Source organism: Cnephaeus nilssonii, assembly GCF_951640355.1.
Source record: "Cnephaeus nilssonii genome assembly, chromosome: 7".
Lineage (NCBI taxonomy): Eukaryota > Metazoa > Chordata > Mammalia > Chiroptera > Vespertilionidae > Cnephaeus > Cnephaeus nilssonii.
The window spans coordinates 102755654-102773176 of record NC_137078.1 but is presented as its reverse complement, the minus strand read 5'-3'; the positions used below and the strand labels follow the sequence as shown (position 1 = coordinate 102773176).

Sequence of the window (17523 nt, the reverse complement as noted above, 5' to 3'; positions counted from 1 at the left end):
TCAAGGGCACATATGGGGTTGCTGGCTCAATCTCCAGTGTGGGGTGTGCAGGAGGAAGCCCATCATTGATGTCTCTCTCTCTCCTCCCTTCCTCTATGAAATAAAATAAATATATGTATATCTATATATATAAAAGCCTAAGAGACCATTAAGACTATGATGCACACTGACCACCAGGGAGCAGGTGCTCAATGCAGGAGTGCCCCCTGGTGGTCAGTGTGCTCCCACAGCCAACCTCCCATGGCCGGCCAACCTCTTGTGGTCCCTCCCCCCCCACGAGCCAGCACTTATCAGCCCAATCGGGACTGGGTAAGACGGCCCCTATGGGCCCCAATTGCTGACCAGGCCAAAGGTCCCCACCCGTGCACTAATTCATGCACCGGGCCTCTAGTACACGTATATATAAAGGGGGCAGACGGCCTGTGTTGAGCATCGAGCTATGAAGGTCACGGTTCCGCTCCCCATCAGGGGGCATGCAGGAGGCAGCTCATCATTGATGTTTCTCTCTCCTCCCTTCCTCTCTGAAAATAATAAAAAAATATTTTTAAGGGGGGGGCAGGAAATGGGGGACATCTATAACACTCTCAACAATTAAAAAAGAAAGCAAGGCCAGCAGAGCTGCTGTGCCCGGGCCATGGCCCCAAGCCCCACCGCTGCTTCCGAGTCGCCTGCGGGGCTTCGGAAGTCCCGAATTGGGGTTATTTTCTCTCAGAAGGAAATGTTTACCTTCTGTACCTGGCAGTTATTTCGCTTCCTGAGTTCTTGGTGACAGGAAACCATTTTTTCACTCTGCTCACATTGCAAACTGGCGCCTGCAGCAAGATGCCACCCTGGACCGTCGGTAGCATAGACTCCCAGTAACCACGCAGACAGCAAGCACAGAGCGTTTATTTGACTCTGCAGAACGAGAGTCAGATTGTGGCTGCGGGGGCTGCATGTAGACAAAGGACAAGGGGCACCACAGGATGAACACGTTACCACAGGTGGGATGAACAGCGACTCGACTACAATCATTTCCTGTTTGGTCCCATGAATACTGAAACAGGCGAAGTACAGAGCACTGTGGGCATCCTGGGCTGGACTTCACAGCTCATTTGGCAGAAAACAGAGGACCTGGCTCTGATGTAGATGGTTATTTTAGTTAATGCCCGTTTCCCAGGGTGGGAAAACCCTGACCAGCCTTCCCAGCGTGGAGCCCACAACACCCCGGGCAGGTTCAGACTCAACTCAGACAGCAGTGAACAGTCTCCAAACAGCAGAGCAGCGAAGGGCAGCTTTCCTCAAATGAAGACGGTGGTGGTGGTGGGTGGGGGTGGGAGGTGGGGGACAAAGCCCAGACAAACATAAGACTTTGCCAGTTAGAACAGTCTGTAACCCAATTTGGACATCTGGGCATGGGTCCTGTGGCCATCACTCAGAATCGGAGCCAGCCGGTTGAAGGTTTTATGTCCTGGCAGCCCGGGGAGCAGCTGACCCGTCTGCTCTTGGCTCCTCAGCCAGAACAGAAACAGATGCCTCGGACGCTGGGGCGTCTAGGAAAACAGAGGGGCCCCCGTCAGGGCACGTACATGTTCTGGGAGAGAATAACGTCCTCAGGACGACGTTGGTCAAAGGCAAAAGCAGAGCAGAGGCTTTCTATCTGTAGTGACATCCTTCATTTTTTCCAGCCCAGGGAAACGGTGAGAACACTTCCCGGCCCGAGGAAGCACATCAGCTGGACAGACGTAAAAAGCCAGGCTACGTGTCCACCACCCGTGGGCCGGGCTGAGTGACCGTCCACAGGAGACCGTCAGCAGGAAGCAAACACCACTGGTTTGGGGAGAAGCGTTGCGTGCGCGGCCGCGGCACAGCTCCGCGGGGGAGCGTTCTTGGAGCAGCACATTTTTCCCTGTTTCCTGTTCATCGTGTTTATTTTTTCTCAAATTAAAGACACATTTTGGGTTGTGCAAGGATGTTCTCAGCTTCCTAAGGCAGACGACTCTCACACTGCTATGCAGAAATGATGACTAGTGGACTTTAAAAACAAGAGGCTTTCTATGCCATTCAGTAGTGGACGCTTTGAAAGCCAGAGATGTGAACGCGTCTCGGTATGGCTGGCGTGAGCAGGCGACGGCCCCAGGCCTGGTTCCAGTGTTTGTTTACAAAGGCACAGACAACCGGACACAGGCGTGGCCGACTCCCAGGTCATCGCTGGTGCACACACACCCGAGACCGTTCAGCGAGGAGGACACACTGTAAAAACGAGACCGAGTTCATGAAAAACGCATCACGTCTGCACAGTCATTCCACAGAAGGCCGGGCAAGGCGGTGGCTGTGACTCCTGGCAGCGCCCGGGCATGGAGACTCAGTGGTGGCGACGAGACGAATGGAAGGAATGTCAGCCCCGAGCACGGGCACGCCAGCCACAGCCCCGACCAGAAAAGGCTCCAAAGCAGCTTTGCAGGAAGTTGCCTCATTTGCTAATAATTTAAGAAAATCTTCATTTTGTTTGTGGTCCAAAATCCAGAAAATCAAAACCGGGGGAAAGCCACGGGAGAGAGTGGAGGGTGGGGCACGTCAGTCCCTGACAATCCTCGGAGCCGGCGGCCGTCTCCGACGACGGATGACAGAGCCTGCGGGAAGGCCCTTCTCTGTGCATGTCCCACCGTGGGGCTGGGCTCTCGAGGGCGGGGCAGGAGCCGGGGAAGCAGTGCTTTCACGCTGGTCCCCACAGATCAACGCGACATCTCCTCCCCCGGCCGCCGGCGGGGCGTCCCCTTAGCTGGTTTTCGGGGAAGCAGAAGAGGAGGGAAGGGGACAGAATCCTGGGGCGGTCGCAGAAGCGTCCAGGGAGGGAGAGCTTGCCAAGCAGGCGACCGCCCCGCCTGTCCTGCGGCCGCGGGTCAGCTCCGCAGAAAGGCTGAGTGTGGTTTAAAGGCCTCGTTGACTTCACCCACGGCAAGCGTTTTCAAGTCGGCAGGACTTCACGAGACGTGATTATTGCTCTTTGTTTCCGAGAGGCCTGGCCTCCCGGGAGGCTCTGTTCCTATTTTCCGATTAGAAACCCGCGGGAACCAGGGGCCGGCTGTGGGAGCCACGGGCCTGAACAGCAGGAGGGAGACGAGACGGGGAGCGAGGGCCGTACGTTCCTTTTCTAGGGAATCCAGTCCCTGCAGGCAGGCTCCTGGCGGGCTGCTTCTGACAAGCCCCAGGGCTCAGCACGCTGGTCAAAGGCGCGAAGGAGGAGCCTGAGGCTGGCTGGCGGTGGAGCGTCCCCATCAGAAATCCACCAGGTTCGGAGTCACAGCCCAACTCAGGCACAAACACCCGTGGTCCTCGGTCAGCTCTGGGCGCACAGCCGCGCCGAGTTCGGGGACCTGACACGCGGTGCGCTCCCAGAGCATCGGTGCCTGTGTTTCCTTTTCACAAAACTACCGTCTTCTCAACACCGGACAGGCACTGCCAACACGGCAACCTTTCCCGCCTCCGCTGCCCGCCCACCGGGGGGACGCCCCGCAGGCCCAGCTCCTGGCCGAGCAGCAGGGACCCCCTATCTGTGCCCTGTGTCCCCTCCTCACGCCCTGCCAGGCCCCATGGCATGGACTTCCCTGGCCTCTGTGCCCAGGCCCGGGGCATGGTGGCCTCTGCCCTGGCACAGGGTCTCCCGGATGATGGCGGGGCAGCACGCGCCCTCGGTGGCCTCTGCTGGCTGGCGTGGGCTGTGAGATCTCTCCATCAGCACCAGCAGGGGGCGCTCACGATGGCACTGGACCCGGCTCTGGCTCACAGTCGTCCCCTCTGTGGGGGTGTCGCCCACAGAGGAACCGGCCGGGCCTGCCTGCAGGGAGACCTGCGTGCCCAGCGAGGGCCGAGCAGAGGCCGGCGGGTCCCGGCCCTCGGCGTCTGGCTCGGGGGCCGCGCGAGGCAGTTTTCACATTCCATGGCGATGGCTCAGCGGCAGCTGGCTCTGGTCAGCCCCCAGGGAGCCAACGTCGGGGGTCCCCAAATTCCTGCTGGTTTGGACTGCAACCCCCGAAAGGGGCAGGAATGGCTGCACATGCACTTCCCTACCCAGCTGACCGGGGGTCGGGCAGCGGAGGGCGGGGGCCGCATCCGGCAGGAGGACAGCAGCGCGCACCCCGAGGCCCCGGCGCTCAGTGGTGCGGCCTGGGGTCCTTGGGGACCAGCGGCTCCGTGCCGTCCTCCGGCGTCCAGCTGGCGGAGGCCAGGCTCTGCATGGCCTCCCGCTGGTGCTGCCTGGCCTTGTTGTAGAGCAGGACGCCCGCCATCACCAGGATGGTGCCCACGGCCGACAGGCTGGTGATTTTGTTGCCGAAAACGATAATACTGAGCCAGACGGACAGGGCGTGCTTCACGGTGCTGGCGACGCTGCAAGACAGAGGGGAGCACCGCCTGTCCTCACTGAGCCAGGTTACAGCCAGCAGAGAGCACGCCCGGGGACACTGAGCACCGCCTGTCCTCACTGAGCCAGGTTACAGCCGGCAGAGAGCACGCCCGGGGACACTGAGGCTGCGGCAGGGGCAGCGCCATCAAGCCCTCTGCTGTCCTCACACTGGGACAGTCCCCCTGTGGTGACAGCTCAGCCGCTACAGGAGAGAGGCTGACGCACACCACGTGACGTGGCCAAGCTGCCGACCACGGCTGGAGTTTCTGGCTCATTCTTTTCCAGTTGTTACTGAGATTGTGCTTTCATGAAATTCATCCTATATAGTAAAAGGCTAATATGCAAATCATCCCCTTGGGAGTTCGACCTGGAGACCAGGAGTTCAATCGCTCGCTATGATGTGCGCTGACCACCAGGGGGCGGGACAGAATATGGCGGGGACCAGCAGCGGTGGGAACGAGGAGGCGGGGAACCTGATCGGCCCTGATTGACGGCCAGGCCTAGGGACCCTACCCGTGCACGAGTTTTGTGCATCAGGCCTCTAGTCCAGTTATAAAAGTGAAAACCAGCTAACCGGACCTTTAACCCCTCCAGGTTCCCAGAGCCCATGGTCACGTGTGGTATTCGCATGTAAGTGGGTGGAAGTAGGTCAAAGCAGGAATCCAGGCTTTCACTGAGCTCACTCATTTCAGGTGCTTGCAGCCACCAGGGCCCACGGCACCCGACCTGGGACAGGGTCCTGCAGGCAGGTGAGCCCGCTGACCGTGCTGCTCCAGGCACAACAGACTCACCCAGTGGCAACGCCCCCAAAAACCTTTCAGCCCAGCCGGGCGGGGCCCAGTGGTTGAGCATTGACCCAGGAACCAAGAGGTCACGGTTTGATTCCCGGTCAGGGCACATGCCCAGGTTGCAGGCTTGATCCCCAGTAGGGGGCGTGTGGAAGGCAGCCGATCAATGATTCTCTCTCATCATTGATGTTTCTCTCTTTCTCCCTCTCCTTTCCTCTCCAAAATCAATAAAAATATATATACGTATTTTTTAAAAAAGCTCGTTCACACACTTCATGCAAGTGTTTCAAATGGCACCAAAGGCACGGCACAGCCCCCGTGCCCCGGGACCTCGGCCGGCACCACAGCACCTGGCACTCGCAGACCTTCGATAAAAATGAAGCCCTCGAGGCTGCTGCACAAACCACGCCGACAACTGTCCTACCTGAAGGTCACGGGGGAGATCCTGCCCATGAGGGCGTAGGCCGTGACGCTCTGCAGGTGGAACAGGACGCCGTCCATCAGCAGCAGCAGCACCACGTCCTGCGTGTAGCTGAAGCTCCTGCCGCTCCTCCCGAGCACCGGCAGGTCCTGCGTGTGGAGCAGAGCGGCGCCGCACGCCCGTCGGCCCGGTGCCCGTCACCGGAAGGACCTCGTCCCACGTGCCCGGCCACCGGGGCGGGCGAGCTGAGGCTGAGGGCGCTGTGACACCTGCCCTCTGGGTGGCGGCCGGACGGCATTGACCAAGGCACATGGCCAGAGCCCTCGGTCACAGGGAATCGCAGCCCCAGCCACAGGGAGGCCCCCTCCCCCACCAGGACGGCGACTATAAAAACAGCAAGAACCAGGGAACACGAGCTGGCGAGGCCGTGCAGAAGGGGGCCGCTGGGCACTGCTGGTGGCAACGTAAGCAAAAGGGTGCAGCTGCTGAGCCTCGTTGCTCCTCAAACGTGTAAACGCAGAGCGCCCTGGCCGGGGAGGCTCGGCTGCCGGGGCACCGGCCTGCGCTCCGAGGGGTCGCCGGTTCAGTTCCCCATCAGGGCACACGCCCAGGTTTCGGGCCCCATCCCCAGCGTGGAGCGGGCAGGAGGCCGCCGATCCATGTTCCTTTCACACCACTGCTTCTCTCTCTCCCCCCTCTCCCTTCCTCTCTCTCTAACACCAATTTTAAAAATATTTTTTAAAAAGAAATGAAACTAAATCAGCCTAAAAACTGTCACAGGAGAACCTCGGGAAACTCCCACAGCTCCGGCTCGGCCTCGGAGACCGGCGCCAGGCCTGGCCTCCACCTCTGTCCGTCCTCCTCGGGCACGCAGCGGGCACTGCGCCACTCAGCAAAGCGGGACCCCCACCCCCACTCTGCTCCCAACGCGCTGAAGACAAAGGCCGCCAGGGCCAGTGCCCAGGGCTGCCCACACTCACCATGAAGAAGACCCAGGCGGGAACCAGCATGGCGACGGCCGCGGCGCTGGTGTAGAACTGCAGCTCGGCCGCCCTGTGGGCACAGCACGCCTGAGCCCGCCCGGACCCACGCGAGAGCCGCGGAAGCACCGAGCAGAGTGGGCAACAGGCTCCCGGGGCGACCAGGAGGGCCTGTGCCGCTGAGCCCCCCCGCACGGCCATGGGGGGGAAGGCGGCCCGGACGGAGCCTCCGTGGGGTAGCGGGGCTTTCCTCCCGAGTCCCCACCTGCGCCACCGGGAGCGGCGAGGTCCGGGCAGCGGGGCCCCGGCCTGGGAAGCTGTGACACTTACGAGAACCGGTACTTGTCCCCGCTGAGGAGCTTCTTTGAAAAAACGTTTTGTAGACTGGAACAAAGGAGAGAAGAGGTTACCGTGGACGCAGGAAGTCAGTGGGGAACCTGAAATGGACGAGGCGTCTGCAGCCTTCCTCCTGGCGAGGTTGAGCAATGGGCCTGCGGCCACCCAGCTCCGAGGTGTCGGAGGACCCCACAGCCCCTCTCTGAACCAGGAGCCCCCCCTAAATCAGCACCTGCCGTGGGCCGGCACCCAGGCAACGGAACAGGAGCTCAGGCTCATGAACTCTGGAAGGGGACAGACACATGGGAAACCACACACACGCACACACACACGCACGCACGCACACACGCGCGCGCACACACTTACACACACATGCACACGCAAGCACGCAAGCGCACACACACGCGCACACGTACACACACACACACGCACACACGCACACACGCACTCGGCCAAAGAGAAAGCCAGGCCGTGTCCGTCTGGGAAGCAAGCGGCTGGCCCTGGCGAGTGGCGCTGCCCGCGGGGCTCCAGGAGCAGTGCGTTTTGTTTCCGGCAAAAACCTGGCGAGGACGGTGCGGATGGGAGCTCTCACGGTCGGGCCTGGAACCAGAACAATGCTCTGGAGACACTGACAACCCAGACCGGAGCTGGGCACAGCCGTGGGCTCCGCTCCCTTCAGGAACTGCCGCTGCGGGACCGTCGGACACGGGGCGGGGGGGGAGGGGAGGGCGGCCGGCAGGGCTCAGTGGCTGAGCATCGACCTATGAACCAGGAGGTCAGGGTTCCATTCCGGTCGGGGCACGTGCCCGGGTTGTGGGCTCCATCCCCAGTGCGGGGCGTGCAGGAGGCAGCCGATCCATGATTCTCTCTCCTCAGTGATGTTTCCATCTCTCCCTCTCCCTTCCTCTCTGAAATCAATAAAAACATATTATTAAAGAAAAAAAAAAAGAAACTGGAGGGAGGTTCATGGAAAGACACCTCCTGTGACTTAAACAGAAGGCGGGGGGGGGGGGGGGCGGGGGGGGCGTGGAGGCCGCAGAACGGAGGCTGCGGGGCGTGCGGTGCAGGAGGCTGTCGGTCAGTCGTGCTTCTAGGAGCCAGAGGCAGGGCTACGCCTCCGAGAGTTGGAGGTGGAATTAAAGTTGTTTACTTTCTCTTAGCAGGATTACTCAAAACCTCAAGCCGCACTTTGGTGGTGACAGCGACCCTGACCCCCGTGGTGGTGTTTCCTCCTCTCTCAGCAAAAGGACAAACTGGACGTGATGGCTGGTGCGGAACTGCCGGGGCTGCCTGCGCGGGGCGGACCTCACCAACACCACACAGCGCGACTCCCAGACGCGCCCACACAGCAGCCAGGGCTAGCGTCCCGCTCCCTGCAGCCCAGCCGTGGTAGCCCGCCACCGCCCTGAGGGCGTTCTTAAGGACCAGGCCACGAACCACCACGTTCCAGCTTGTTCTCGGAGGAGAAGCGACCTCGTTGAGGAAAAGGCGGCATCAGACGCACTGGCCAGGCTTTGGGTGGCGGGAAGGAACTGAGCTGCTCTGGGTGAAGCTCCCGTCACCCAGCTGAGGCAGGTGCGCAGTGCCCCCGGGCACACGGTGTCCCCACGCTCCGTCCCCACAACCCCCAGACTCACCAGTCCATGATGTTGGTGGACAGCGCGGCTGAGAAGCCCAGGATGTTGAAGCTCATCTCGGTGGCTGTGCACAGGGCCAGGCCTCCCATGACAGGGACGAGGGAGAGGTTGACCAGCAGCCCTGCAGAGGAGGGAAGGGGGGTCCGGCTGTGACCTGGGGGCCCGGCTGTGACCCGGGAGCCCAGCTTTGACTCTGGAGCCCAGCTGTGACCCGGGAGCCCGGCTGTGACCTGGGGGCCCGGCTGTGACCCGGGGCCCCGGCTGTGACCTGGGGGCCCGGCTGTGACCTGGGCGCCCGACTGTGACCTGGGAGCCCGACTGTGACCTGGGGGCCCGGCTGTGACCTGGGGGCCCGGCTGTGACCTGGGGGCCCGGCTATGACCTGGCTGTGACCTGTGGGCCCGGCTATGACCCGGCTGTGATCTGGGCGCCCGACTGTGACCCGGCTGTGACCTGGGGGCCCGGCTGTGACCTGGGGGCCCAGCTGTGACTCTGGAGCCCAGCTGTGACCCGGCTGTGACCTCGGGGCCCGGCTGTGACCCGGGCTGTGACCCGGGAGCCCGGCTGTGACCCTGGCTGTGACCCGGGAGCCCGGCTGTGACCCGGGAGCCCGGCTGTGACCCTGGCTGTGACCCGGGAGCCCAGCTGTGACCCTGGCTGTGACCTTGGGGCCCGGCTGTGACCTGGGGGCCCGGCTGTGACCATGTGTGGCCCCAACGCTCCTCTGGGAGCCATGCTGCTTCCTGCCTTCCCAGGAGAGCCGGGCCCGCCTTCATCCAGAGCCAGCGCCCTGGTCTCTGTGCTGGAGGGAGGCAGAGGCCCCCCTCAATGCCAGGGCCCGACGGCCTCTGCCGGGCCTGGGTGACCCCCAGGCTCCACAATTCTCACCGGCAAACAGGAGAGGAAGGGAGACGGGCTCCAGGGATTCTATTAAAAGGAGAAACTGGTGGGGAGGACTCAATGCCCGACGCCCCGAGGTTTATTCCTTTTTCATTCTGGCCTAAACCCCCGGACGTGAGAGGGAGACAGTCCTCTTGTACAGGGAGGACCATGCCCACGAGCAGGGACCCTCACGGCTCCGCTGCTGCTTTCAGGGCGGCGTGGACGAGGGCGCGAGCCCTTCCCGTTCAGCAAAGAGGAAGACACGCAGCCTCAGCCCATGGCCACACCCCCGTCCCCGGGCCCTGCTGCCCGGAGCGCAGCTCGTTCCTCAGGCAGCGCCGGCCGGCCAGCAAACCCATGGCCCGCGTGGGGGCCCTGCCCCGCGCCCGGTGCCCGGCACTCGCCTGGGGCTCTCTGCCCGGGGACTCTGCTGAGGACAGTGCGGTGAAACCCGAGGGCCGGGACCCCCGGGACCCTGTGCGCCGGCCCTCCCGCAGGAAGGACCCGGTCCGTGTGCTTTTTGCTAAATTCCATCAAGACTTTCTCCGTTCTCAGAGCCCGCTGGCTGCAGCGGGCGGGCGAGCGCTCACCCGTGTACTCCCCTAGGATCATCCGGGACATAATCACAGTGAAAATGGGGGCGGAGCTCTTCACCGTCTCAGCGAACGAAACCGCCACGTTCTTCAGGCTGACCAGACCCAACACCACCGTGGCGAACCTGGAGAGAAGCCGGAAGGGTGGTCGGGACGGGCGAGTCCGCTGGTGGCTCTCAGCCGACTCTGCCGGGCGCCAGCCAGGGGCCACACCTGACCCCGCACGCGCTCTGCTGGGTCCGGCCCTCACACACCTGCGGGGACCGATGTGGCCAGAGCGTGGGCCCCGCAGGAGGCCCGTCACCCTGACCCACGACTACCTCAGTGCCGGGGCCGCTCCAGAAAGGACCCATCGGGCACCGAGGTCCACAAAGCCAGGGGCACGTGCTGCCCTGAAACGCAGGCTTGAGAGTCTGCACTGAACTCACCTCCGACCACAACGGTGACGTCACTCGCCGGCTGCTCACTCTTGGTGACGGGCAAGGCATTTTATTTTATTTTGTTTATTTTGTTAAATCTGTCGTTATTGATTTTTTTGCGAGAGAGAGGAAGGGAGAGAGATAGAAAGATAGAAACATCGATGAGAGATTAATGTCCTTGATCAGCTGCCTCCTGCACACTCCCCAAAGGGGATGGAGCCCGCAACCCGGGCATGTGCCCTGACCGGGAATCGGATAGGAGGCCTCTTGGTTCCTGGGTTGATCTCAACCGCTGAGCTACACCGGCCAGATGGTAAAGGCATTTTATTTTATTTTAATTATTTTTAAAAACATCTTTATTTTTTTTAATCCTCACCTGAGGCTATTTTTTTCATTGATTTTTAGAGACTGGAAGAAAGAGGGAAAAACAGAGAAAAACACTGATGTGTGAGAAACACATCAATTGGTTGCCTCCTGCACGCGCCCTGACCAGGGCCTGGGCCGGAGAGGAGCCTGCAACAGAGGGCCGTGCCCTTGACCGGAATCCAACCCGGGACCCTTTGGTCCACAGGCCGAAGCTCTATCCACGGAGCGAAACCCGCCAGGGAGGGAAAGGCATTTTAAATGACGTGCAAAAGAGCCCAGCCCCGCACCCAGTGCCAGGCCCTCACCTCATGAGGCCCACGAACAGCATGGTCATGACGAAGTTGGGCGGGTAGGCGAGCCGGACTTTGTGCTGGTACAGGCAGCAGGGGACGAAAATCTTCAGGCAGCCGATGCACGTGGTGGACAGCATCTGCACGGCGCCTGCGGGCGGGGTTGCGGGGGATGAGCTGCAGCCGTGGCCCCGCCCACCGCCATGCCCCGCCCACCTGCCGTGGCCCCGCCCTCACCCAGCTCTGTGCCCGCCCACCTGCCGTGGCCCCGCCCTCACCCAGCTCTGGGCCCGCCCACCTGCCGTGGCCCCGCCCTCACCCAGCTCTGTGCCCGCCCACCTGCCGTGGCCCCGCCCTCACCCAGCTCTGGGCCCGCCCACCGCCATGGCCCCGCCCTCACCCAGCTCTGGGCCCCGCCCACCTGCCGTGGCCCCGCCCTCACCCAGCTCTGTGCCCGCCCACCTGCCGTGGCCCCGCCCTCACCCAGCTCTGTGCCCCGCCCACCTGCCGTGGCCCCGCCCTCACCCAGCTCTGTGCCCGCCCACCTGCCGTGGCCCCGCCCTCACCCAGCATGCTGGGCTCGCCCTCCAGCAGCGAGAGGATGTACTTGTTGAGGAAGAGGGTGCAGAAGCTGAGGAAGAACCAGAGCGTGAGGTAGAGCAGCGCCCGCGAGCTCCACACGCCCAGGTCCGCCTCGATGACCGTGGTCTCGGTGATGGTGACGGTGAGCACGCTCTCCTCGGCGGCGCCGTCGCTCTTGGCGAAGACGATCTTCTCACTTCGGGGCCCGAACAGGGAGCCCCAGCCGAGGAGCGGCTTCCCCCGGGGCGTCTCCTCGGGGCCCGGGGCCAGCTCCGCGGGTTTTGCCGGCGCCGACATGGTGTCCCCGCGGGCGCGTCCTCAGGTGGAAGGACCAATGCGGTGCCCTGGGGTCCGCAGCCGCCACGTCTGGACAGCGGACACGGGACTCCTGCGGCAGTTTCCGTCCCCAAAAGCTTTCATCTCAGTCGAACCTGCAAGTAGGGGTCCGCCTCATTTCCGGATCCACGTGTCCCCCAAACCCAAACCTCCAACAGCCCCGCCCCCGCCTCAAGGCCCAGGCCCAGGCCCAGGCCCGGTTCCGGGGCCCAGCTGCTCAGGCAGGATCCGGAGTCTCCCTGCCTGTGGCTCCGGGACCCCTGGCCCTGGAGACCCGCCCACTGCTGCTCTGCGGCTGCCCAGCCGGGCCCAGGCCTGGCCGGCACAGGGGCGGGCGAGAGGGGGTGCCCGGGGGCGTCCTCCCCTCACAGAACAAGCTGCAGTCACACTCGGCGTCCGGAACTCGGGGTCAGAAACGGCCTCCGGGACCCGGGCCCGGCTTCCACACTGCGTTTAAGCCGAGCTGCTGGTGGGCCCACCTCCCTCATTGCAGCGCAGGGGCGAGGCGGGCAGAGGGCGGGTGGCCGCACTTCTCGGTAGATCTGACCAGCCCGCACCCCAAAGCTGTGGGCGGCTCCCCCCAACCCGGTGGCCTCCCTGACCGGGGCCCACAGCCACGGCTGCGTGTCCCTCCTCCGCGCCCCGGCAGCCATCGGTTCCCGCGGGGCCCAGTCACACCGGACCGGGACCGGGACCGGGACCGGGACCGGGACCGGGACCGGGACCGGGACCGACATTCCCGTCCCCTGCGACCAGAGCAGGGCCCGGCGAGCCCAGGGCGGCCCTCACCCCGTCACACTCTTTCCCTGACACTGGAACCCCCACAAACAGCCCACCTGCGGACGAGGGGCTGGGACGGAGCAGGGACGCAGACCCCACCTGCCTCTGCCTGTGGCCCCGCCCGGGACTGCTCTTCCCGGGCGGCGAGGGGACAGCACCCCAAGTCCGCACGGTTCCCGTTTTCGTCCAAGTGCCTTGGGAGGCACAGCGCGGGCTCAGAACATCTTAAAATGGACGTGGACGTTGGTCCTCACTCCTTCCGGACAAGACAGCCTCCCGCCGCCGCTGCGTTTTCTTCGGAAAAAACCGCCAGGCTGGGACGAGGCGAGAAGCCTGCGGAGCGGGGACCCTCAGGGGCCCAAACCAGGAGGAAACGCAGCGCAGAGCCTGCCCGGCTGAGACCAGGGAGGTGGCCCCGTGACCCGCCCCCGGCAAGAGACCAGAAGAACCGCCTGTGGGTGGTTAACAGCCTCGGGGCTCCTGGCCAACCTCCAGCCCCACGCAGAGCGAAGGAACCAGACGAGGGTGCGGGGAGGCGTCTTCGGGTGCAGCCCCTGGGAGACGTCAGAGTGAAAACAGCCAGAAAGGCCCCGGCACTCACCCACAGGCAGCGCAGACCGGCTTCCCGGGGGGCCTGGGGTGGGGTGGGGGGCGGCTTCGGGCCACACCCCACAGAGGCTGCCAAGCCCCAGCAGAGGCCCTGCCAGCCACCCACCCGCCCCCCCACCCGCCCCCCCACCCGCCAAGGGCTGCACAGGTCAGGCCTGAGGGCCTCTGCAGATGAAGATCAAAGATCCCAGATCACCCCACTGAGGGCCCAGCGGGGAGGAGCCGCCAGAGCTCCAGGGAGGGACAGAGCCAAGGACGCAGGCCCTCAGCTCTGAGGGGCACAGGACAGGCCACGGGGGGAGGGGGAGCAGAGGCCACAGAAACGCCCGGGACGGAGGCGGGGCGTCTGGAGGTGAAACAGCCGCTGAAACAAACCTGGGTGCTCTGGGCAGACCGTCTCCCACGGGACGTCCCCCAGTTACGGGGGGGGGGGGGGGGGGCTCGCTCTGCCCTCAGAAAGTGGCCGACAGCCACCAGCGGTCACAGAGAGACCGCCAGCAGGAGACAGGCCTCCCGCTGCCCTGATCTGACGCCGCCGCCAGACAAACCTGCATCTGCTGTGGCCTGAGCCCAGAGCTGGAGGAGACCGGGGACGCGGCCTCTCAGCCCCTGTGGGGTCCCCGGCAGGGCCAGAGGCCGGAAAGGGACTCGAGTGGGCGCCACGGCAACACTGCGAGCACCACGGGGAAAAGAGCTTTGGAATCACTTGTCCTGAGTGAATAAATGACAGACCCCCCGCGGGGACGACGTCGGAGGGGAGGTCCCCATGCCCCGTGAGAACCCACAGGTCTGCAGCATCAGGGTCCGGGGTCGATTCTGGTCAAGGGCACGTACCTCAGCTGCAGGCTCCTCCCTGGCCTGGGCCCTGGTCGGGGCACGTGCAGGAGGCAACCAGTCGATGTGTCTCTCTCACATTGATGTTTCTCTCTGTCTGTCCCTCTCTCTTCCACTCTCCCTAAAAATCAATGGGAAAATATCCTCGGGTGAGGATTAAAAAAAGAATCACCACAGATGCTGAAACTACCAGAGAGAAATCCTATATAATACAAGGCTAATATGCACACTGTCTGAACGAACTCCTGAGTTCGACTGGGAGTTCAACCGGGGGGCGGGGCTGGCCAGCCAACTGCCCTCGACCCTCCCCCCACCAGCCCCGCACCCGATCAGCCCCCCACCCTGATCGGGCCAGCCGGCCGGCCCACACCCATACACGAAATCGTGCACCGGGCCTCTTGTTGAGAAATAACAGGAATGTTTAGTCTCAAAGTACAACCGTACCAGGTGGACACAGAGTACAAAGGGAAGAGAGATAAGGGACACTTCCCTCCAGGGGGGAGGTGGCAGGAGGGCCTGCCCACGGAGAACTGGGACTGGGACTTCCCGGTCCCGGGACATACGGTTCAGAGACAGACAGAAACGCACAGGGGCCCTGGCCGGGTGGCTCAGCCGGCTGGGGTTCGTCCTGTACCCCCGAAGGTGGCCGGTTCATTCTCAGTCCGGGCGCATACCCAGCCGGCGGGTTCCACAATCTCTGATGCTCGGAGAGTTGTCACCCAGCCCAGAAAAAAAAAAAAAAAAAGGATCCTTACACCCACGGGGGACACAGGAGGTGGAGTGCTCCTGTGAAACGCACCGTGTGAACCTGCAGGACCAGGGAGAATGGTCCAGGGGCCGGCGAGGGACACTCCGTGCCAACCCGAGGCATCGCCCATGCAGGGAAGCGTGAGGGAACGGCCACCGGCGACACTGACCTCTGTTTCTCAGAACATAGTGCAGTCCCAACGGGACGGGATTCACACACACACTGCACAAACAGTTCTGACAACTCCACAGGAACTACGGCAAAAACGGGGTCACAGAAGAGGATTTCTAAGTGGCCAATAAGCACAAGAAAGGGTGTGTAGCCGGGCCGGGTGGCTCAGTGGTTAGAGCACCGAACCTTTAAGCCATGGCTGCAGGTTCAATCCCTGGTCAGGGCACATACAAGAAGCAACCAATGACTGTTTAAATAAATGGAACAACAAATCAATGCTTCTCACTCTCTCTCTCTCCCCCCACTTCTCTAACCAATAAACTTTTTACAATCATACATTCGAGGTTGACATGAGGTAAACATTTGCAGCCCTTACAAACCAGCAGTTCCAGCGAGAGACACAGGCTCCCCCGCCCCCCGGGAACCCAGCTGTCTGCTGGGGAGAGCGAGCAGGTACATGGTGGGGGCTTCACACAACCCAACACTGGACAGCAGGAAGGAGGAGTAACTCAGTAACACACAGGAACACACACACACACACGCATATGCACACACGGAGCTGAGTGGATGATGGGTGATAAGTGACATCAGGGTTATCGTCGGTAATTAGCCTGGAGTGTTTAAATCTCGAACAGAATGAAACGGGGCCCCCTGGGATGCAGCGAAGACGCTCAATGCTGTGCTGGGCATCACGCGGGAAGGCCGAAGGAGCGGGTCAGGGGCCCTACTCACCCGGTGCTGCCGCCCTCACAGCTGCCTCCCGGCTCCTGCTCGCGTCCCCGCCGCCAGTTCTTCCTCAGCCCACGTGACTCGCGTGTCTTTCAGGGAGAAACGGTTCCCGCCCTGCAAGACGGAAGCAACCTGATCTGACAAGGAAAAGGGACTTTAAGATGCAACAGCCACCCTGGCCGGTTTGGCTCAGTGGACAGAGCGGCGGCCTGCGGACTGAAGGGTCCCGGGTTCGATTCCCGGTCAGGGGCACTTGCTGGGGTTGTGGGCTCGATCCCCAGTAGGGGGTGTGCAGGAGGCAGCCGATCCACGATTCCCTCTCATCACTGATGTTTCTAGCTCTCTCCCTTCCTCTCTGAAATCAATAAAAATATATTTTAAAAAAACCACAAAGAACAAAAAACAGCCGGACTCACCGGAGCCTGCCTGGAAGCAGGGTGGAGTGCGCTGGACCTGGGGCGCCCGGAGCACTGGCCACCCCACCCAGGTCCCGGGTGACAAAGGTCAGAATTCCCTCCCTCTCGGGTGACAGCACAAACAAGGGCTGAACGTAGCCCCGCGAGGAGCCGGTGGCTGAGGAGAGGCCGTTGCTAGGCCAGGGCGGGCTCTTCACCTTTCTCCTCCGGGACCCACCCTCCGAGGTGCCCACGTAGGACTGGGAGGAAACAGGGCCACTGCCACGGGACATCGCAGGAAACCCGTCTGTGACATTTCATGACATTTAGGTGCTGCTCCGAACGGTGGCCTCGGGGCCCAGCCTCCGCTGAGCCTGCAGGGAGGGGCTCGAACCCGGAGACAACGCCCTCCCGTCCTGGCGCACTCACTGCCCAAGGGAAGTTCAGCTGGAGCCGGCCAATTTCCCAAATAATTTCGCAAACCCCTCCAGGCGAGGGCCAGTGGCCCCAGCGAAGGATCCCTGTTCTAGAACAAACGACTCAAGTCCTCAACACACACCAACACACACGTTACAGAATTGTACCCGAGACCTACATCCCTTTCTTCACCAACGTCACCCCAATAAATCCAATTACAAAAGGAACCCACCAGATGTCCCACATCGCCGGGGGAGGGCCCAGACCGGGTCCACCTGTCACAGGGCATTTTAAAGTGCAACTCTGGGAACTTATCCTAAACACACTGCCCAACACAGGCGGTGCCGGCCCATCTGAGCCTCTTCAGACAGCTTCGCTTTCCAGGCCGGAACCCTGGACCCGACCCGAGTGGCCGGTAAGGCGCTTGCAACAAACCCCGGCAGGCGCTGGCACCGGGCGGCCCACGGTTCTGGCTAAGGACACCGGCCACAGGCGCGGGCAGGGCCACAGTGCCCGTCCCAGCCGCTCCGATTTGAAAGGTACAGCCGGTTCCCAACAGGCACCCGTCACCAACTCTGTGCGGCCCAGGAGGTGGGATGGAAATGTTGATTTTTTTTTTTTCACTTCCCTCCCTTTTCCAAGGTCTAGATTGAAAATGGGTTTCTTTCAAGTGAAAACCTTTCCATTCCCTCCGAACGGCCCGCTTGGTGCCGGCGGACACCGTTTCGTCCTGCTCTCCGCTGTCCCTGCAGGTTTAAGTCTTTTCAGTAAAGTAACGGGCATCCGTTTAAACAGCCGCAAACCTCAGCAAACCCGGAGCAGACTC

General features: G+C 62.4%; 1 protein-coding gene across 5 annotated transcripts; it reads right to left on the bottom strand.

Moving 5' to 3' along the window:
• Positions 1-870: 870 nt before the first annotated feature.
• On the bottom strand, positions 871-16888 carry SLC35E2B (solute carrier family 35 member E2B). 5 transcript variants are annotated; one of them, XM_079776548.1, is made up of 11 exons: positions 16302-16888; positions 15889-15999; positions 12898-13088; positions 11663-12109; positions 11112-11247; positions 10019-10146; positions 8547-8667; positions 6904-6957; positions 6574-6646; positions 5597-5742; positions 871-4368 (listed from the first exon to the last, which is right to left on the bottom strand). In XM_079776548.1, exons 4-11 carry the CDS (start codon positions 11973-11975, stop codon positions 4134-4136), a joined length of 1206 nt encoding a protein of 401 aa, XP_079632674.1. In that variant the 5' UTR covers positions 11976-12109; positions 12898-13088; positions 15889-15999; positions 16302-16888; the 3' UTR covers positions 871-4133. The 5 variants fall into 5 exon arrangements, with proteins under 5 accessions (XP_079632674.1, XP_079632672.1, XP_079632671.1 ...); XM_079776546.1 differs by lacking the exon at positions 12898-13088; XM_079776545.1 differs by lacking the exons at positions 12898-13088; positions 16302-16888 and having other exon boundaries at positions 15889-16258.
• Positions 16889-17523: the final 635 nt, after the last annotated feature.

Excerpts from the sequence above, each read along its gene's own strand:
- SLC35E2B (XM_079776548.1), bottom strand. The coding sequence starts at position 11,975 with ATGTCGGCGCCGGCAAAACCCGCGGAGCTGGCCCCGGGCCCCGAGGAG. Across the intron at positions 11,248-11,662 it reads GGGCGAGCCCAGCATGCTGG|GCGCCGTGCAGATGCTGTCC; the intron begins GTGAGGGCGGGG and ends CCCCGCCCGCAG. Across the intron at positions 4,369-5,596 it reads ATCTCCCCCGTGACCTTCAG|CGTCGCCAGCACCGTGAAGC; the intron begins GTAGGACAGTTG and ends TCTGTCTTGCAG.